Here is a 22110-nt window from a genome sequence, read left to right as displayed (position 1 = left end):
AGGAGTATCAACATAATAACCTTGAAGTGTTTATGGTTGAATTAGAATTCAGCCATCGCGACATTCTATGCATTTCACAAACACATAAATGAATCATCGTCACAACTTATGCACGATAAGATTAAAAAATTTTCCCAAAAAAAAAAGAAATAATAATAACCGCAAACAACTTTCAATTGTTGTCATCAACTTAATCAATTTTAAGAGTGCACTTAATACAAAATCAAAACATATTTTTCAAGAGTCGCGTGGAAGAATTCTAAATCTCTCTATATAGTACATACTATATACTATAATTTATATACATATATATACCTATATAGAAACAGAACGTAAACAAGCGCAAGCAATTAGCATTGGCTTTGTTGTTGGTATTTTTTTTTTTTGTGTATTTCGCAGTTTGTTTATCAGCTCAAAGCGTATGCATATAGAAATAGTAGTATGTGTAGGGTCTTTCATTTATTTCTTTTTAATATTTTTTGCGTTTTCTTTTTTTGGGGCATTTGTGACCCAATTTCTGTTGTATCAAGTGTTAGAAATTCGACAACAAAAAATAAAGAAAATAAAAACGAAATAAAGATTGTTATCAACAACAACAATTGGCGATACGAATGCAGTTGTATGCGAATTATATAAGAGCTTCAGAATTTGTTAAACGAAAGTATTCCAAGGTTTGTAAATTTGCGTCAACATATGATTAATAAATACAATTTAAGTATTTTTGCATTATGAATTTCTCTTAATCAGTTCGATGCTTAAATATTCTGCGAAATTTCTGTAGTTGGGGAATATTTTTGAAATAACTAATCAAGGAATGGAAATTCCTCAAGCTTTACGTTGAGGTAAATATTGAGTAATCCAGAAAAAAACCCTTTTATTTGTTTTCAACATAAATTACGCATATTTCCAGAAGTTCTCTCGCTCTCACTTTTCTCCTTTTGATTTCATAACAATAAGCTGTATTCGCTTTTTTCTGATTGTGCTTGTTTTTTGCCTTATCAAAATGCCGTGCGCCGCGTGGCGAGTAACCAACGAAATTGACACACATTTCTAAAGAAATATTTCGTCGTATGGCGACGCTGCATTTGGTGATTAGATTAAAGACGTGCACACTTTATATATATTTAAGTAACGACAACCTCGATGGTGTTGTGTGTGCAGCTGCGTCGCACGTCATATGCGTCGTATGAGTATTGTTATATTTGTGTTGCCAAAAAAACTTGTGAGGCGTAAATAAGACACCTACACATACACTCTTGGCTCCCTCGAGAGGAGAGAGAGAAGAGAGAGAAGGAAAGAAAACGAAGATGACTCCACTGCGTGTCTGTCGTTTCAATTTGGCTTAAGTAACGCGTCACCAAAACACAACAAGTGCCCCATAAAGTCAAAAAGCGCCCCACACACACACACACACACTCAAACAATTCCCCAGTTCTGTATTTGCTTCGCTGTGCTATCTGTGTCGCTTTTGTGTCTTTGGCCAAAAAAGTAAAAGCGTGAAAATTTGTTGTGAAGCACACAGAACTCGAGACCCAAAAAAAAACCTTTCCTCGTTCCTTTCCATCGTGTACATAACAAAAGCGAGCGACCGAGTCAAGAAAACACATAAAAATATACTTATACAGCGAGCCAGGATAGGGAGGGAGAGGAAGGGAGGGTGGAGTTGCCGGCAAAAGGGATATTGCGTATACGCCACAGTAACAGAAGCAGCAGCTGGCTTTGTGTGTCACAGGTACACACACACACACATACAGAGACAGCAAGAAGACGACGGCCAAGACGTTGATGTTGACGTTGAATAATAACTCAGACACACACACATACAGTTGCCAAAAGCTCTTTGTGTATGTGTGTGTGTGAGTGTGCTTAGTCAAGAGCAAGGAAATCATTTCCTTGCTGACTTTTATTATGCTTTTCCCTCACAGTCTGTGTTTGTGTGTGTGTGTGTGTGACATGATTTTTACGAGTTCAAGGTCTCTAAACGATTTGCGCTTGCGGCGCCACCTGTTGGCTGCATTTTATAGCTAGTAACAGCGACCCGCCCAAAAGTATGCTTTAATTTCTATATTACAACATTTGCAAAATCGACGTGAAGCAGTTTCGTTGTTTGCTCTGCTTTTTGAGTATGCATAAAAATCGAAGGCATTCTTGATAACAACAAGTTAATAATGAATTAAATTAGAATACTAAATAATACAAAAAATTAGGTCAAAGTAATGATTAACTCTTCAACAACACTTCTTTTAAGTAATTCATGAAAAATTGAAATCATTTTTTTGTGTCTCAGATGAGGTGCTTAAAAAAGTTTTATTTTTAAATGGTTGATGTATTAATTTAAAATACAAAATTAATCACACATAACAAGGCATTAAAATATTCAATGAATTAGCAATATTTAATTAACTTCGAATAAAATTTTATACAAAAATATAGATCAAATAATGTGTATAATAGATAGCAAATATTCTACAATTTAAACAAATTAAGCAAATACAGTTCAGTACACTTCTTTCTTTTCACTATTAAAACAAATTCAGCAAATAATTTATATTAATTCACATTTAATCACATTGTAAAGTATAATAATAAATAGCAAATATTCTATAATTCAAACAAATTAAGCAAATAATTTATATTCATTCACATTGAATTTAATCACATTGTAAAGTATATAAAAAATAGCAAATGTTCTATAACTCAAACAAATTAAGCAAATACAGATCACTAGACTTTTTTCTCTTTAAACAAATTAAGCAAAAAATTTATATTTGTTTCATTCACATTATTTTTAATCGTTTTTCTTCACTCTTTTCTTTATAGGCGCCGTCTTTAGGGCACACAAATTAATCTTGGCAGCCTGCTCGAAAAAGTTCGCCGACCTGTTCGAGAACACGCCCACAAATGGCCAGTGTGTCATCATACTGGAGGCGACAACGCCGGACAACATGGCCGCGCTGCTCGAGTTCATGTACAAAGGCGAGGTGCACGTCTCCCAGGAGGCGCTCAACAGTTTCCTCAAGTCCGCCGAGAGTCTACAAGTGAGTGCCTTGAAATACTTTCTTTCCATTTAAATACATTTACTAATTCGTCTTACACTCTTGCCTCTCTTCAGGTCAAAGGACTGTCCACTGAGACGGGTCGCTTGGCGGCGCAACAGGCGCAACAACAACACATGGGCGGCGACAGTTCGCCGCTCGATTCGCCGACGGGTCGTCGCAGCATGCGCAACAGTTTAAGCGGCAGCAGCGGCGTTGCCATTGGCATTGGTGGCAACAACAACAACAGTGGAACAGCCAACAGCCCTGCCATTTCCGGCAACAATGGCTTGAGCCTGGCCGGCGCCCTCAGCGGCATGGCAGCTGCTGGTGGCATGGCTGCAGCGGCAAGTGTGGCCGCCAGCGGTCTCAGTGCATTGGCCACAAGTGCTGGCGCCTTAGATCGTTGCGGCAGCGCTGGTGGCAACATCATTAGCGGCTCTGTTGCTGGCGTTGGTCCACTCAGCGCTGGCTCCGGCGTCGGCAGCGGAAACGGCGGCAACGGCAACGGTGGCAATGGCGTTCATCTTGGCGGCAACAATGGACCGATCAGTCTGAGTGGCAGCGGCGCTGGCGCCGCCATGCATTTGGGCGGCGGTTCAACGGGCAGTCTGAAGCAAGAGTGCGATTCGCTGATGCATCCCAGCAGCAGCTCACAGCTGGGCATGGCCTATGTGCCGCCCATGTACCACCGTCCCATGTCCTTCAACGAACCGCTTCGCAAGCGCGCCCTCCGCAGTCCCTATGCCGAGCAGGAGCTGCGCGGCAGCGTCCTCCGCGATGGCTCCAAGAACTCCTCCGAGTGCCCCAGCCCCATCAACAAGCAACCCTACCATCGACCCTCGTCCAGCGCCAGCTCGACAGCGCCCACCGAGGCGGACACCATGCACTCGGAACGCGCCTCGCCACAGTCCAGGTAAGTCAGCAGACTTTGTTGTGCCTAGTAAGCAAAAAGTAGTATAGTTTGTTGATAGTTGGGGATGCAAGAACAGTCCCGTTTATGTGCACCTATATCTCTGAGAACTTAAGAACCAATATCACTAAATGTGCTGGCAATACTCACATTTACTTTTGTCTTTGACTTTGCTCGAATTTATTTCACAATTTAAGCTCATCCCTTTGTCTCCATACATCCTAAATAACTTCGTTTCATGACTACGTTTGACAAATATTAAGCTTATATGTAATAATATATGGTATATGAATTACAAATTATAAGTGCTTTAAAAATATATATAATGTAACAAATAGTATATGGATTATGATGAAACAGTTTCCCAGCTTGAATATTTCCTTTTCAATTTCAATTTCAAACGAAAAGTGTAGTGGAGTCTCTGACCAACATTGATAAAAATCTTACATTTGAATAGTGCAATTAAAAAATGCGTAAAGTGAAATAAGCTGACTGTGATATATTGTATGTAAGTGAATGTAGTTTAACAAATTGTGTACAGGGTCTCACGCAGTCAAATATTCTGACTTGTATAGTTCTGCAGTGCTTCAATTGTAAACATAAATGGTGCAATTCTCAAAGGTATAAGGGATGTCTAACAATGATTTAGTTAAATTTCTTACATACATAGATCACAGAATTAGTAAAGGGTCTCGTAAAGTTCAATGTACCCACCTTATAGTTCTTTTTTTAAATTTGTGCTCGCTTTTACTTCTACATCACTTGTGATACGATTGTATCTATTCAGTATTTTTGGAAGAAGTCTAAAGGGTCTTGCAAAGTCAAATGTGCTAACTTTTAATTATATAGTAGTAATAAATTTGCGAAATTACGTGGAATGATGATTTATATTGTGATTCAAACATAGTACTGCTGAGAAAGGTATAAAAGGGTCTCACCAAGTCGAATGTGCTTGATAGTTTTTGTGATTTTTATATTGTAAATCTCTCATAGTGAAATGATTTCGTTATAGTAGTAATTTAATTATAAATTTGGGTACACTAAGTGGAATGATCTCGCTGCTACTTCTATTCATATTGTGATTCAAATATAGTATTGCTGAGAAAGGTGTAAAAGGGTCTCAATAAGTCGAATGAGCTTGAAATGATCTCGCTGTTACTTCTGTGACAATTTCGATTCAAATATAGTACTGCTGATGGTGTGAAAGGGTCTCAATAAGTCGAATGTGCTTGCTATTTTCTCTACTCTATTTGTTGTAAATGGATTGCTAACGTTCTAATCAACACACTATTGCAGCAGGTATGAGAACCACAGTCCCAGCACTACGGCCGGCAATGGAAATGCGCCGAGCGGCCTGGATCGGATTGTGAAATCGGAACGCAACAATGGCAGCGCCAACGAGGCTAATGACGATGAACGCGAACTGATGGACGAGTCAACCGATGTAGGATACACTCAAATACGCAATCGAAAATCAGTTGCATCAAGCTCAAATTTCCTTTCGATACTTTTGCAGAATGGTGCCGAGGATTTGCGTGTGAAATTGGAGAACTCAAACTATTCGCCGCCACCCGCCAACTCGAACACCTCGTCGACCACACCGAATGCGCTGCTGGAGAACCTGAAGAATGCGGACGGATCGCTGTCGGGCAATTTGGCCGCATCGATTGCACCCGCTGACATGTTGAACGTGTGGAATGCCACCAAGATGAACAACAAGAACAGCGTGAACACAGCGGACGGCAAGAAGCTGAAGTGTTTGTACTGCGATCGCCTTTACGGCTACGAGACGAATCTGCGCGCACACATCCGGCAGCGGCATCAGGGCATCCGGGTGCCCTGCCCCTTCTGCGAACGGACCTTCACACGCAACAACACGGTGCGGCGGCACATTGCACGGGAGCACAAGCAGGAGATTGGTTTGGCGGCGGGCGCAACAATTGCGCCGGCGCATGTGGCAGCAGCGGCGGCGGCAGCGGCGGCCGCGAATCATTCACCATAGGAAGCGGCCGCAACGGCAGCGGCAGCAGTAGTCATGAGCGCGCACAAGGAGGCGGCGAAGCAGCGTAAACGTAAATCACTCAAAATGGCATTGGAGAAGTGCATGCAGCGACGCGATGCGATGGCATGCACTGAGGTAGCGGGCGGCGAACAGGGGGGCGTAATGGGCATGGGAGGAGGAGCAGGCGAAATGGGCGAAACAAACACAACAACGACGACGGCGGCAGCGGCTGCGGCAGCGGCAGCAGCAGCGACTGCAGCAGCAGCTGCTGGTCTGCTTAGCTTTGAGCATCAAGAGATCGCAATGCAAATCAAAGCAGCCATGGCAGCCGAACAGCAGCAACGCGAACGAGCCGAAGCTGAAGCTGAAGCAGAAGCCGAAGCGATGGACACGACGGCAAACACAACAGCGAACACGACAGCGACGACGACGACATCAACAACAACGGCGACGACAACAACAACAACGGGCGAAACATCAACCACCACCGACGAAGGCAGCGATGCCGAAGCCCAAGCTGAGTTGAGCGGCAACGAAGCGTTGCCGAAGGCCACAGCCATGGATATCGATGAGCCCGAGTCGGAGCTTGTTGTTGTTGAGCCAAAGATCGAACCGTTGTCGGACAGCGAACCCGAAGACGAAGAAGACGATGAATTGTTGGCACAACAACTGCAGCAGCAGCAGCATTATGCAGCTGCCGCTGTGATGCCCATCGATGAGCCTGTTGAAATGCAGCGCACGCCCACGTCCACGCCCACCAGCCAAATGTTGATGATGGCCCATGAAGCGCCCGCTTTGACCTCTACGCCCAAGGTCAATGTGGATGTGAATGAGCAGTAAATGAGAAGAAGAGAGAAGTAGAAGACGAAGAAGAAGAAGAAGAGGAAGAAGCCCCCACCCGCCCACAACAAAAAATGAAAAAAACAAAAAACTATTAACGAATTGAATGCCACAATTCAACAAATTGATTGATTAATTGATAGAGAGTGATTGAGTGATTTACAAAGAGAAAGAAGAAGAAGAAGTTTACGTTACGCGCTACGAAAATGATGATGAAGAAGAAGAAGAATGACTACTGTTGCAACTGTCGTTGCCCTCGGAGACCACCTATAACAAAAAAAATGCAAGTCCCAAGCAAATCGCTTGGGCAAAGATGTCTACTATAACTAACTATAACTAAATACTAACTTTATGCACACAACAAACACACACACACACACACACACACATACACAACACACACAAACACAAGTACACAAAGGCAGTATTTGATGTTCTTTTGATGTTTATTATTTTTGATTCATTTTTCCTTCGACAAAAACAGACCAACAACAACAACAACAATTAACTACCACAAACAACAACAACAACAATGCTAGCGAAAAATGAAAATATAAATATTTTTAATTTATTAGAAGAAAGAGTCTATAACACAAATCCGGCTGAAAAATCGTTTTCAGTGTGCTAAGAAATCGTCTCAACAAAAAGAATAGTGAATGAAAAAAAGAAACGGAAAATTAAACAAACTCACTAGACTCGCTTTGCTTTCATCAGGCAAAGGGTCGAATGAGCTAAATGAGCGAAAATAAAATATGAAAAGAAAGAAATATGAAAATAGTTATGCTTGCACAAAACAAAAAAGTTTGAACGTTTTTGATTGGTAGCTGAAAATATAATTGTTTTTAATATACTTAACACAAACATATATATTTATTATTCTTTTGAAGAAAGTATTTCATTTTTTTAAAACACTGCAAAGTTGCCTCAAATCAAACAAAAACGAAACAAAAAAGGAAGAAGAAAAAAAAACGAGAATGAAAATACAAAATAAATACTTAACTGAATTTAAATAGCTGCAAATCAACAACTATAAACTACAAACTACAAAAAACTATAAAAACAAAAAACAGCAACAACAAACTACAAAGCAACAATAGCAACAAAACCGCAACCACAAGTACCTGCAATAAATAAATAGTATAAAACAAACAAAAAAACAAAACATAAAATATTGAAATGAAAGCATTAAAAAATCGCCTGCGTCGTCAGCCAATTTGGCATTTTGTTTGTCTAGTTTTTTGTAAATAATTTTATTAAATTTATATAATACAATGACAGCAAAATGCAGTTGGCTGCCACGCCCCCCATGCTGTGCGTTCACATTGCTTTTAAACAACAACATTTTTAATTTACATTACATTTTTCATTTCTGTTTTTTTTTTTCACCATTTTGGGCCTCAAAATTTGAACAATCGAAAATCACGCACAACTTTTGGCCAAATCCAAATGCAAAAAAAAAAACAATTTTTTTTATTTTTAATTTCAACATTCAAGCAACAGAAGTAAAAATAAATATATAAAACAATTGGTAAATTGGGTGCCTATAAACAAAAGTAAATTAATTAAACAACTATTAGTGAAATTTTATAAAGAAAACCTAAAGAATAAAATCTAAAATAAAAACGTATATATTTAAATAAAAAAACAAAGTAAACAATTAAAGATAGTAAAAGAAATGCAAAAAAAAAAATCGAGAAACTTGTTATAAAAAGAAAAACCACTCAAAAACGTTCTCAACAAACTTGAATGAAAAGCAACAAGCAATTAAGAAACAACAAAACAAAACAGAACAGCAATAATTACAGCAAACAAAAAGAATTACAAAAAAACAAAAATTCAAAATCAAAAACACTTTTGGCACACCTTTGGAAAACATTTTTCATAACCAAAAAAGAAAAGAAAATTATGATTTTACCCAACAAACCACAAAAAAAAATGAAAAAACTTTTCTTAAATTCAAAATTCAGTTCTTTCGGCTTTTATGATTTTTGTACAAGTAAAAAAAAGAAAAACAAAAAACAACAACACGATGAAAATGCTGTAAAAATAATCTGAGAAATCTTGTTGTAAACGCCTTAAATAAACGCAAATGGGCGTGTCAGGCACTGTAAATACAAAAACACACACAAAGAAAACACACATGCACACACACACACACACGAACACCAACACACAGTTTAAGGATCAGTTGTAAAATGATATAATATTGATGTAGGATCTAGTATATATATATTATATATATAAATATTAAGCGCATATGTAGGAACACTTAGGCTCGCCAAAAGTTGCTTGCAAAAAAAAACAAGATTAGGGTTTATGTTCATGTTTAAGTTTCCCCTTTTTACATATTGGACACAATAGTGCAAGTTTTTCTTTTTACATAAACTACAGGGTGATAAAAACACATACACACATAACAATAGTTAAAAAACAAACAAACACACACACACACAAACACTCAAATAGTATTCAACGGAATGATTTAAGCAAATAGCCAAATGTTAAAGATCTAGTTACATATATCAAATGTTAAACATGCTCTCAACGATTTTTGAGAATCGCAGAGAGCGCCGCAGACACACATACACATACACACACACATTTCCTCCCCCCACTCCCGTCGTGTAGTTCTTACTTACGTAATCTACCCCAAAAACCAGTTTGTTCTGTGATGTGCAACGTTCAAACCACGTTTGGCGTTGCAAAGTTTTTGTTTTCTTTATTTTTTGTAATAATTATTAATTATTAATTCCGCATGCTTAACACTAAACTTAACTAACTAACCGTATATAACTCGAACAGCAAAACAACAAAACAAATCAACAAAAACAACAACAAAATGAAAGAAAAACATTTAACGAAACAAATTATGATAAACGTAATTAATTGCAATAATTTACTTTAAAACGAAAGATGAAAATAACAAATTTATTATTAATAATAATAATCCCACCCCCCTTCTCCTCCCCTCCTCCTGCATCCCCTAAGCAACCCAACCACGTTCCATTCGCAAGCAGCGATTTGTATCTCGGCAACGTTCTCTGGAGTCTGAATTACATATTATTTTTTAAGTACGTTGTTGTTGCACTCATCGCCCATGCTGTGCGAATGGGGGCGTGGCATTTGTGGGTATGCTACTCAATTGAAAACAAGAGAAATTACATTACATTTTCGTTTTTTTCATTTTTGAGAGAATATAATAATAATAATGATAATATATTGTGTGTATACAACATAATACAAAGTAAATTAATTTTTTAGGTTTCTTTTGAATTAGAGCTTAGTTTTATATAACGACTATGTTTAGACTTATGTACTGCAACTTAATTGTATGTATGGAAATCAAACTCAGGAACTCATATACCTCAGAAACTACCTCTTTGTTTTTTATTATTATTATGTGTTTACTGCAACAAACAAACAAACAAGAAAACATCAATAATAATAGTCAACAAGTCAAGCTAATTTGAAGATGCTACAAAACAGCTTTAGTTCTTAGTAGATTTTTTGTTTAGTCCTTAACTCCTTAATAATAATAATGATGATGACTAATCTTACGTAATATGCAAAAGACAACTTGCACACACACACACACCAATACACACATGCAATAGCAACAATATCGAACTGCAATAGTTAACTAAACTACCTCAATGGGCCCCATAGACTGCGCATACTCGTAATATTCGAAATGAAACAAAATGAGAAATGAAAACTTACAACTTAATACTAAATGCAATTTTAATTTCATTTGTAAAATGGTGACACACACACAGAGAGACGCTAACACACACACACATACACCCACACACACCTTTTGGCTTATAATTTCGAAATATTTACAAAAACAACAACAACAAACTTGAGTAAATCCTTATAAAAATTAGAAGAAAAAACTTTGGCAGATACTTTTTTTAGATAGGTTTTTGTAAATATGCGCTAAATTACACACACACACACACACATACAAAACAAAAAAAAACACACACACATTTAATGTAAACATTACAGCAAATTCTTTGGCTATAACTATAAATAACTATACGACAAAAACAAAAAAAAATATTAAAAAATATCGAGAAAAATTTTACTATGTATGTGTAGAGGCAAATAAGGAAAAATGTGTATACATAATTTTCGGCAAAGCAACTAAATGAGGCAAAAACAAAAACAAACACACACACACATTATATTAACTAAATATGTAAACAACAACAAAATACAAAGAAATTATTTTAAGGCTATAAAAATTATGAGAACTAAAAGAAATTTCACAAATTAATCGTAAAAATAACGGTAAATAACGGTATACTTTTGCTAGAGCTACGCGTAACTGTTCAAACAAATTTTGTTGACAGCCAAAAAAACATAAAGCATAAAAACATAACTAACTAAGAATTGAAATTTAAATTAACAAAAAACCTATATTAAATTCACAATTCAATTCACGAAAGCGAAACCCAATGGTTATAAAAACAAAACAAATGTAAAAAAAAAACACATGAAAATTGAATTCAAATTATTTAAATGGAAATTCTTTCTTAAAGAATTTCGTCGCATGCATATAAGCATTAACATAAACAATTTTAGGCTTAAACTTTCGGCTAAATATTAACAAACAACACAAAAATAAAAAACAAAAACAAAAAAATGGGGAAAACAAAAACCAAATTACAAACATATTTTTATGTAAAACTTAACACGAAAACCACATTTGGCACTCGCAGAATATATAAATGAAAATTACGCAAAACTTTGCATAAATATTTATTTATAGCGTTCAGCTAATAAAAAATTATAAAAATAATGCTAATTTTAGGCCCAACTTTCGACAAAAGCGGCCTAAAATAATTTCTTTGTAAAATATGTTTGCACACAACTACAAAATGTAAGTGAAACACGAAACGAAACGAAAAGAGAAAAACAAAACAAAACAAAAGAAGATTGCATAAGAAAAATCTAAATTTAACAACAAAACACAAATGTCGCCATTTTGCATTTAGAGCGTTAAAAGTTACAAAAAAAATGCTGCCAACTCACTTCAATGGAATTTATCGATAACACTTTATCGATCGATTTCATTTGAAGTGAGTCGATGGCAGAAAACAAGCTAAATACATTTTCAAACGCAAAAAAAAACAACACTTTTAATGTACATAATAAAAACAAAAATATTGAAGAAATTTAATAATGAAAACAAAAAAATGCTAAAAACAAACTTGTGTATGTATCATATATGTAATTTTTGTGTTTATAATTGTTTTAATTTTCCTTAATTTTCAGTTGTATAAATTAATTTCTAAGAAATATATTAAACGAAAGTAAAAAAAAACAAAACAAAACAACATTGTAAAACTTGAATATGTGTAATGTGCACAGGTACAAAATGCTAAGTTTAAACAAAATAAAATAAAAATTATGCAAATGAAAATGAAAATGAAAATGAAAATTATGCTATAAATTTGACGAAACAAAATGAAAAAAGCAAAACACACACATAAATAGCGATCGTTGTAAGTAATTTTTGTTATATATTTTTGTTAGTACTTGTTTTCTATTCTATTAATATTTAGTTGAATAACAGAAAAGTGAAAGAAACAAACAACAACAACAACCTCTTCAACAACAACAACAACAACAACAACAAGCCAATTGTACTTATATCAAGCATACACAACAATTTCAATTCGAGTTTTCCTTATTTTGTTAATTTGCTCAAAAGAAATACAAAGAAACAAAAACAAAACGAAAATGAAAATGAAAATGAAAATAGAAAAAATCGCAGATTTTTGCGATTTTAATTTCGAGAGTTTTTTTCCTTCACGAAATATCCAAGTTATTTGAAATAACTATAAAATGAAATATCAAGAAGCTGAAATTGAAATTGAAATAAATTTAAGTGACAAAAATGTATGTAAAAAATATAATATATTATTTTATTTTAAACATTATCTTTTATGTTGTACAATTTTAATTTGTTTAATCACCACAACAACAACAACAAAAATTGGCTTGTTTACTCTTTTTAATTTTTAATGTTTATGTTTAAAAACTAAATTTATAATACACAAACACACACACACACACACAATATATATACATAAATATATATTTACGTAAATGCTAAATTAATGCAACTAAATAAATGTTAAAAACCAAAAAAAAAAATACAAACAATTGGCAATTTTAATTGGCTCTAAATTCGAACAAAATTTATAATATTTATAATTTCAATTTTCAGTTATTTTTTTTAGCACACGGAAACACACACTTACGTATATCGAAAGAATAAAAAAAATAGTAATTAACAATTAAAAACAGAGTAATGCAAAATGTGTTTAGGCCTAAGCGACTTTACAGTTCAGTTCAGCAGTATACATACACATACATGTATACCTATATATATACCTAACATATATATTAGATTTATACCCTGTGAAATCGGTGTTCCACACACACACACACACTCACTCGTCTCTCTTTCCCCTTTCTCTAAATGTGTAAATCAAGTTGTTGTAAATTTGTCTAAACGAAAATCGAAGCGAGTACAAATTAAATTAAATATTTTATTGGTTTCCTTAACTTTTTTATTTATTTCATTATATTTAAATGTAGGTCACACGTAAAAGAAAAATATTCAAAAAAAAAAAAAAAAAAATTAAAGCAAGCTATACAAAAAACTTTTGGAACAATGACAAGTACAAAATTTCAGGTAATACAAAATTTAGCAGTTAAATTAAATTAAATTAACAAATATATTATGAGAAAACGTACAAATTTTTCGGCATAAAATATAACATAAAATAAAAATGATTGAATGAATGAAATGTTAGACTACAATTGCCAAATATTTGGCAAATTTGGTGTGACTTTAGAATGATTCAGTTACTGGCAAAATGAAGTGAAGTTATTTTCAAATTTAATTTCCTTTTTTGTTGTTTCAAAAGTGGAAATATTGCAACAGAACTTGAGTTACACATGCACATTAATTAAACAATGAAAATTTGAACGATGTGCTGAACTGCAAAGTGTGCAAAATTAATGCATTAAAAATGGGAAATTACAAAAAAAAAAAGGTTTATTTTTATTTTTAAGGAATGAGCAAAAGAAATATTCAAGACAGTCCACATAATAAGAATGTACGCTAAAACAAAAAAAAAAAATTACTTATACGATGTATAGAATATACATGCCTATAAGTTATAAAATTAAAAACGAAAATCGAGAATAGTTTTTAAAAATGAATATGAAAATGAAAATAAATCCGATTGGAGCAAACTCAGGGCATTATGAAGACTCACGACGATGTATACATGCATTTAATACAAAAACCAAAAACCAAAAAGAAAAAGAAAACAACATTTTTTCGATATGTATTAACATTAATGAATAAATGATAAACGATGTAATAATCATGCAAATGGATTATGAACAACTCAGGTATTAAATATTAAATGAAATATTTTTAAAAATCAAGCAAAGAAAACGACCGTCAAGTCAACAATTTCAAAGTTGTGCAATATTCTTAAAGTTTTCTAAATACGTAATAGTATTAATCAACTAAAAACTAAAACAAACAAAAACAAAAACGAAAGGCAAAAAATATTGAAGATTGTTCATAAGAAAAGACAAAAGAAAAGAGTTTGGCATGGGATTTAGCTGGGTGAGAAGAGAATGGTGAGTTTTTGATACATTCAAGTAAATACTTATATTGTCTACTTGTTTATTGGAATCTTATGTTAGTATCAACCCACAGAACACATCACAAAAACAACAACATCAAGCAACACCAACACACACACACACACGCAAACACACACAGACACTCACACACACTGACACAAAATAGTGAAATAAATAGCTAAATGAAAATGAGTTTATATAAAGAAGGAAAACATAAAACTGTGATTACATTTGATTGTCGATGCGTTGATAAACAAAAAAATGTTGCATAATTAATGAAATACGAGAAAAAAATACGAAATGAATAATTGAAATGGAAATATGGAAAATGAAAATACATGAAAACCGCTTATGATTTTTCAGTTTAGTTTTTGTTTTTGTATAACGAGTATTGGCAAATTGTCTATAAAATGCAAATATGCATAACTAAATAAATATTTACTTAATTAGCCGAAATATTGAACTTCAAAAGAAATGCAAATTATATTTACGTACTTGTACATTTATTTGAAAATTAGAAAATAATTAATTTCATATGCAAATTATTTTCCAGACTATTTCATTTTAACATAACTTATATCTCTTAACGATCTACGATTTAGCATTCAATTTAGTTTACGTTTCACTCAACAAAACAACATTCTGTATGTAGTGCACTTTAGTTAAAAATTAAAGTCTGAGATTTTACATTTATATGGTCAAAGTATACACCTAATTAAAAATATATAAAAATAACAAAACAAACTTAAAAACCAAAAAAAAATACAAAAATACAAAAAATATTAAAATTGACTAAGTTTATGGTTATTGAAGAACAACAAACTCAAGAACACCCACAAACGCATACATTTGTATTTGGCTATACATGTGTATATAAATGAAAACCAAATTGGAGAAAGGGTGTAACTAAGTAAACTGTATTTTCACACTCTGTGCGTATGATTTCTGCATATATGTATATGGTATCTGGAATATGTGCAAGCGAAAGAAACATTTAAGACAAAAACGGCTTAAATATATTTTTAACGACGATTTGGATTAAAAAATTTACGATTATGGCATAAACTTTTGTGTAAAATATAAAATCTAAGCTATACAAAACAAAACATATAAAAGAAAAAACTCACAGAAAAAAAAAACGCATTGTAACAAAAACTCACACAGCATGGAAATGGGGAAAACAGATAATGAGCATAAAAAGTATATGAACGAAAAATCTAAATTCAATAAACTTGTTGCTAAAATATAATAAAAGAAAAAAATCACAATTGTTTTATTCACTTCAACTTCAGCTGACATAATTCAAATGCCTTAATATCGCGCCAACGAGCCATATCGATACGCCTTGATTTCTGTCGATACTATCGCTGGTTACGAATATCGTACAAACTTATCGTAGTGAATTATCGATACTGACACGCCTGTTTCGCGCTGGTCACATTAAATGCTAAACAGCTGATTAGCTGTGCACGCAACCTGTGAATGGTCAGACGCCATTGTGTTACGTGCTGACGAATCGAGTAAGTGCAAATTTTGTTATTTATCTGACGAATTGTTTGTACATTTTCGTTAATCTATAAGTGTTAATTGTTTTGTGTTTTAAGGTATAATTAAATTGCAAAACAACACAGTAATAACAAGGAGGCTCAAGTGATTGCAAAGCAGAATAGTACGCGCAAAAAGGAGACGTAAAAATCAAAAGAAATCACACAGTCACAGTCCCAACATAAAAAAATGGTGAGTAATACAGAACGATATCACATCAATACAAATTCGAATTATTTCGGCGGTGACCGCCCTGCTGCGACTCTATAACCATGAAAGTGCACATATGGTGCGCAAAAAAAGACAAATCGGTATCAAGAATTTTTGCCCATCGGCCTGTGACCTAAAACTTATGCCCATATATGGTTGTATTCGTGGCGTGCCGGTTGTTGAATGGAAAGGGGGGAGTGGTTTGTGAGTAAAGGGGATATCAACATGAGTCAATTTCAAATATAAACAACAAACATAAATGCTTTTCACTGTGTCTTGTAGACTGAAATGCAAATGGATTGTGCACTGGATCTTATGAGACGACTGCCGCCTCAACAGATCGAAAAGAATCTGATTGATCTAATCGATTTAGCGCCCGATTTGTGTGAGGATCTGCTGTCGTCGGTGGATCAACCGTTGAAAATCGCCAAAGACAAGGAGCATGGCAAGGACTATCTGCTGTGCGACTACAATCGCGATGGTGACTCGTATCGTTCGCCCTGGTCCAACACTTATTATCCACCGCTGGAGGATGGCCAGATGCCATCGGAACGTTTGCGTAAACTGGAAATCGAAGCGAACTACGCGTTCGACCAGTACCGGGAAATGTACTACGAGGGCGGCGTCTCGTCGGTGTATCTGTGGGATTTGGATCACGGATTTGCCGCTGTGATATTGATCAAAAAGGCGGGTGATGGCAGTAAAATGATACGCGGCTGCTGGGACTCCATACACGTGGTGGAGGTGCAGGAGAAGACAACGGGCAGGACGGCGCACTATAAACTGACGTCGACGGCAATGCTGTGGCTGCAGACAAATAAACAGGGATCGGGCACAATGAATTTGGGCGGTTCGTTGACCCGGCAGACGGAGCAGGATGCGAATGTAAGCGAATCGTCGCCGCATATCGCCAACATTGGTAAAATGGTCGAAGAGATGGAGAACAAAATGCGCAATACGCTGAATGCCATCTACTTTGGCAAAACCAAGGATATTGTGAATGGATTGCGAAGCACACAATCGCTGGCCGATCAGCGTGATCAGGCGGCCATGAAACAGGATCTGGCTGCAGCAATATTGAGACGCAATGTCAAACCCGAATCGAACTGAGCTGTTAAGTTGTTGGCGCCCCTTAAACAAACAAGCAGAAAGCGAAAGGCATTACAAGTATATATACAAAAAAATAGGGACAATTCACGACACTTGGCTGCGTCATTATTCAAGATTTATCAACTATATACGCATTTCTAGGCATTAAATTTGTTAATGAGAGAGAATCATAAATGAAATTGTTAAATGAGAAAAACGTATTAATGTAAATTTCCACATTTCCCGCCCCATGTTGCAAATTGAAGTCCACATTTGAATGTTTTGTTTGCCCCAACATAAAAAAACGAAAAGAAACAACGCGCCAACTTTAACCGCCCTTTAGACACAGTATCTTTAAGTATTTGAGTATTTGTATCTGCGTGCATAGTGCAACATCATTTGTATCTGCAGCAATTGCGATTGTGAAGCAGATTCGGATGCAATTTGTTTGCTTATGGCATTTTTTTGATTTTCTTTGGAAACGTTTGCTGCGTTCGAGTATAAATAATGTGTTTATAAATAAATCAAATATAATAATTAAATATGTATGTATGTATGTGTATTCTAAACAATAAGAAGCTCGAAGCATAAATTTTACATTATGTACTTTTACTGAAAACGCTCTGTATTATGTAAAAAATACACATTACGTACCAAACACCGAAACAAGAAACTTTTAACTTTCATTCTCTCGCTTCAGCTTTTTCAAAATTTATTATTATGAACCACCTTTTTTAATTTGCAAATACAAATTTGTAGATTTTGTTGGAGGTGACAAATAATTAATCAACATTTAGGTGATTTTTTGGTATGGCTATGCTTGTTTATTATTTGTTATATGAAAAGATCGCAAACTACGCTACATTGTATGTATTTAAATTAGGTAAGTGATTGTTGTTGATCTTATATACTTATAATACATGGATACAAATTCAATTGTAGTTTATTTTATAAGTTATATTGCAACATTTCTTTGCCGTGAATCGTTCCATTTCGCTTCCGTTCTTTTTCTCCTTTATCAAAATTTTGTTTATATATATATTAATTAATATTATTTCTTGATTGTGTGTGTGTGTGGGTGTTATCAAGTATTTACAAAGTGTGCGACAACATTAATGCCACACATTTTTGATAGCAACACCTACCAGTGTGTGTGTGTGTGCGTGTGTACTATATTTGTTTAGAATGATAAAAAGTTTACAAGTACTAGAGTTTTTTTTTTTTTTTCTTTATCATATCGAAGAATTGTTGCACGTTATTTGTCACGCAAAATATCTACAACTTAAGCTAGCGTTTACAAATAGATTACGATTTATTTTAGGAGCTCGATAATAAGATTAAGATTTTTACGCATCACCATTTTAAGATTTACGATATTACATACAATATTTTACACGGGCTGCTCGAACATAAACCCTGTGACCAGACCAGACAGTATTCTGGATAGCTTAAGGTGAAGGTGAAGGAGTTGACTTGAGGTTGAGGCTGGAGAAGAGAGAGAGTTGAAGAGCTGGGGAAGGGAGGGTAAAAACAGCCTCGATTGCCAACCACAGACTGCGTCAGGTTGTTGTCCAGCAAACAGTTGCTCTTCGTTTCTCTTTAGTGCGTGATTTTTGTTTTCTTGTTTTGCGTTTTGATTAATAAGTCATAAATAAATGTGTGTGCATGTAAACACAACATATGCAAAAGTCTCTTAGGTCATACAGCCAGCTGCAGCTTATTGCATTTTGGAAACTTCAAACTTTGTGCTGATGATCTCCTCATCGGAATCGATTACCGGCAACGGCGTGTCGCCCATTGCCGATGGTATATTCTCCTCCACCCAACGCAAATCGTCTTCCTCATTGGTTGTGGCGGCGGTTCGTGAATTATTCGTTAGTGTTCTGCTGCCACCATTCTGATGTGAACTTCGCATCTTAACGCCATAAGCATCGGCCACAAATTGATCCTCTTCATCTGCGAATTTAAGAATTTACAAAGTGATACCTTCAATTCTGCATACCGCTTACCATCATCGTCCTCATCCTCGGGGTTGTCAAGCAGCGGCGTGAAAGCATAACGCTGATTGTTGTTTGTGGGTCGCCAAAGTATCATGATGACCAGCAACAGTACCGAGAAGAGCATATGCCAGAAGCAGGTCTCAACCCAAATGTCTTGCCAACCCTAATTGGAAATGTAAACTGTATTGGAGAGCAACCATAAATCAAATCGGATTATAAACTTACAGGTGTGCAAGCTTCGGTACGACGCAAACGCAGAGCAAATAGCATAAAGATGACGGAAGCGACAACGGCGAAGATCAACGTATTGGTAAAGTGTCTATACAGCAGAAGTTTAACCATGTTTCTGCAATAAAACAAATTGTTAAATACACCGTTTAGCTGTTGCTTAAGTGCCAAACAAACCTGCGCAGACGCAGTGTCCTTGTGGTCTGCACTAGTGATGTGAATATCCACCAGAAGATGCCGCAGTCCAACACCATCAATGGAATTGTGGCCACCAGCTGTTTGCTGCGATCGCCCTGCACCTTGGTGATGCGCAAATAGCTCTCTACACAGGCGAGTAGAAAGTACAGCGCTCCAACACCCACGACTCGATGCAACATGGGTCCCAAGCGAGGTCTATAAGTCATGATATGGATCAACATTGAAGTGAAGTATAACATTCAATCAACTAACTTGACAATGCCAAAGCCCAGACTCATAATAATGACAAGCATGCGAGCCAATGTCCTCTTAGCACACGAAACAAATTCGGCAACGATTTCGGCGTGATACACAGGATAACCAGTGTTGGCCACCGTTTGGTACTCGGCATAGAAGAAGGCCTTCTCAAGCATTCCGAGTAGAATGACGCCGCCAATCCAGAATTGTATGCGCAGCAGATCGCGCCACTGGGCAAAGGAGACAAACAGCCAGATGATGCCAAAGAACACATATACAATGCACATGGTCAAATAGAACTAAGGAGAGGAAAGTGTTTACAATGTGATAAAGTAATGTTTTTCTTTATAGATTTAGCTTACTGGCAAGAAAGGCCAATCCGTGGCAGAAATATACCCATGTGGACCCCAGTAACCAATTTGTACGGTGGCCTGGAACTTTTGTCCAGCTGGCGTTGTGATTATCGTCAGCTCCAGCTCATAGATGCCATTATCCGGTATTGTGGCAATGGGCTTGGAAGTCGTCTGCAAATAGAAATTAGTGTTTATCAACAAATGCCAAATACAAAATGTGTACTTCGTAGAACCAAAAAAGAATTACGATAACTAAAGTTGCTGATAACGTCAGCATATTTCTACTTTTTTCCTGTTGATTTTGCCCTTTTGTGAGTCATTGTGAATTTACCGAAAATGGATTTTTTCCCAGCGGCGCATTTTGGTTTTGAGCTGCCACAGCAGCTCCAAGTGTGTTGTCATTCAACACTATCAGATGGGTGCAATTGATTTTCGTTTGTGTCGTTTGAATCACTTCGCTTAGGCTGACATTTTGCTGGGCACTCGGATTATCGTTGAGTTGCTTCAGCTGCAAACAAAACAAATGATAAATAAACGAAGCGGAGGAAAAGGTTTCAGTTTCATGTTGCTTACAAAACGTCCATCGAAGAGACAAGGATGCTTCGTCAGCTTAAAGTTGATGGTTAATGGAACATCTCCTTCTGACACGCATTGAACTGCATGTGTGTGTGTGTGAGCGAGTGGTTTGTTTGTTTGTGTGCGTGTGTGGGCGGGGGAAAGAGGTGAGAAAAGTTGTTCAGTTAAGAGCGAATTTGTCACGTTGCAATTGTGTGTGCAGTGCATTACTAACGTTTAATGTAGATATTTGTGCCACCCAGCAATGGCCGCTGATCTATGAGTGGCTGCAGATCCTAAAATTATAGCATATTAAATGTATTCATATTGTTTTCATTACTGTTTTTTTTTTATTGGTACCTGGTCTATTAGCAAATTGAGTATACCAGGATCAGATTTGCCAGCCGCCAGAGTGGCAGCAAGCGCAATAAGCGCCAGCGCGACTGTAAAATGTTTCGACATTATGTATTGTGTACACACACACGTTTGCAGCTGCGAAATAAATAAATATTTATATGATTTTTTACGTTGCTGGCTGGCTTTACGATTTTAGAACAATACTGTGAGCTATCGCGTATCGAGCTTATCGATTGTTATTGTTTATGCGCAGTCGAAACGATTGCCGGTGTCCACCGACAAAGCCCCAACACATGTTAAACCAACATGCATTCAAGCAATTGCCTATTGTGCAATTTAAAAACGTGTAAATTTGTTGCGAGTGAAATTATATTAATTTTTTAAACAAAAAACAGCTGTCAATAAGCAAATTGCACTTGACAACGTTTTGCTGTGAATGGCAAGATGTATGAGGTATTTTTTCAGTTGCAAGTTGCGGTCACACTGGCAGAATGGATAGTCTTTTTTAGCATGTTGGATTTTTACTTCGCCGCGCGCTATTAATGATTTTAATTGCCATAAACAATGGTAAATGTAATGAAAGGTGTACTTGTGGAATGGTAAATATGTGTTTTTATTGTTGGTTGATCAAATTATAACATATTCTTCGATTGGTGCAGTGATCCGGCTATGAAACAATTTTTACTGCATTTAGATGAGAAGCTGGCGTTGGGTCGCAAATTTATCATACAAGACTTGGACGAAAATCATCTATTCATCTCAACGGACATTGTGGAAGTGCTGCAGGCTCGTGTGGACGACTTAATGGACCGCATCAGTTTTCCGCTGCACGAGAAAGACGCCTAAAGCACACACAACAACAGAC

General features: G+C 35.9%; 4 protein-coding genes across 5 annotated transcripts in view; 3 read left to right on the top strand and 1 right to left on the bottom strand.

Annotated features, from left to right (window-relative positions):
* The window catches only part of LOC117564083 (zinc finger protein chinmo), a 58527-nt gene extending 52577 nt beyond the window's left edge, over nucleotides 1-5950 (top strand). Inside the window, exons 3-6 of one of the 2 annotated variants that reach the window (XM_034242712.2) lie at nucleotides 2821-3038; nucleotides 3113-3951; nucleotides 5248-5392; nucleotides 5465-5950. In XM_034242712.2, the coding sequence (XP_034098603.1) occupies nucleotides 2821-3038; nucleotides 3113-3951; nucleotides 5248-5392; nucleotides 5465-5950 (1688 nt within the window). Of the gene's footprint in view, nucleotides 1-2820; nucleotides 3039-3112; nucleotides 3952-5244; nucleotides 5393-5464 lie in introns of both variants that reach the window. The other variant, XM_034242711.2, reaches the window with a different exon arrangement.
* A 9962-nt stretch (nucleotides 5951-15912) lies between these two features.
* On the top strand, nucleotides 15913-17986 carry LOC117563929 (F-actin-capping protein subunit beta). Its single transcript, XM_034242501.2, has 3 exons — nucleotides 15913-15993; nucleotides 16078-16210; nucleotides 16511-17986. Exons 2-3 carry the CDS (start codon nucleotides 16208-16210, stop codon nucleotides 17336-17338), a joined length of 831 nt encoding a protein of 276 aa, XP_034098392.1. The 5' UTR covers nucleotides 15913-15993; nucleotides 16078-16207; the 3' UTR covers nucleotides 17339-17986.
* A 129-nt stretch (nucleotides 17987-18115) lies between these two features.
* LOC117563928 (transmembrane protein 87A) lies at nucleotides 18116-21601 on the bottom strand. Its single transcript, XM_034242499.2, has 10 exons — nucleotides 21249-21601; nucleotides 21124-21184; nucleotides 20907-20989; nucleotides 20665-20841; nucleotides 20343-20504; nucleotides 19996-20279; nucleotides 19723-19938; nucleotides 19543-19663; nucleotides 19327-19480; nucleotides 18116-19273 (listed from the first exon to the last, which is right to left on the bottom strand). The coding sequence occupies exons 1-10, from the start codon at nucleotides 21348-21350 to the stop codon at nucleotides 19035-19037; spliced, it is 1599 nt and encodes a 532-aa protein (XP_034098390.1). The 5' UTR covers nucleotides 21351-21601; the 3' UTR covers nucleotides 18116-19034.
* A 97-nt stretch (nucleotides 21602-21698) lies between these two features.
* Nucleotides 21699-22091, top strand: LOC117563931 (general transcription factor IIH subunit 5). The gene is made up of 2 exons (XM_034242503.2): nucleotides 21699-21844; nucleotides 21905-22091. The coding sequence occupies exons 1-2, from the start codon at nucleotides 21810-21812 to the stop codon at nucleotides 22089-22091; spliced, it is 222 nt and encodes a 73-aa protein (XP_034098394.1). The 5' UTR covers nucleotides 21699-21809.
* Nucleotides 22092-22110: the final 19 nt, after the last annotated feature.

The sequence above is a fragment of the Drosophila albomicans genome, chromosome 2L (genome assembly GCF_009650485.2).
Source record: "Drosophila albomicans strain 15112-1751.03 chromosome 2L, ASM965048v2, whole genome shotgun sequence".
Lineage (NCBI taxonomy): Eukaryota > Metazoa > Arthropoda > Insecta > Diptera > Drosophilidae > Drosophila > Drosophila albomicans.
The sequence above is the reverse complement of the archived record's forward strand: the minus strand, read 5'-3'. Positions and strand labels throughout refer to the sequence as shown.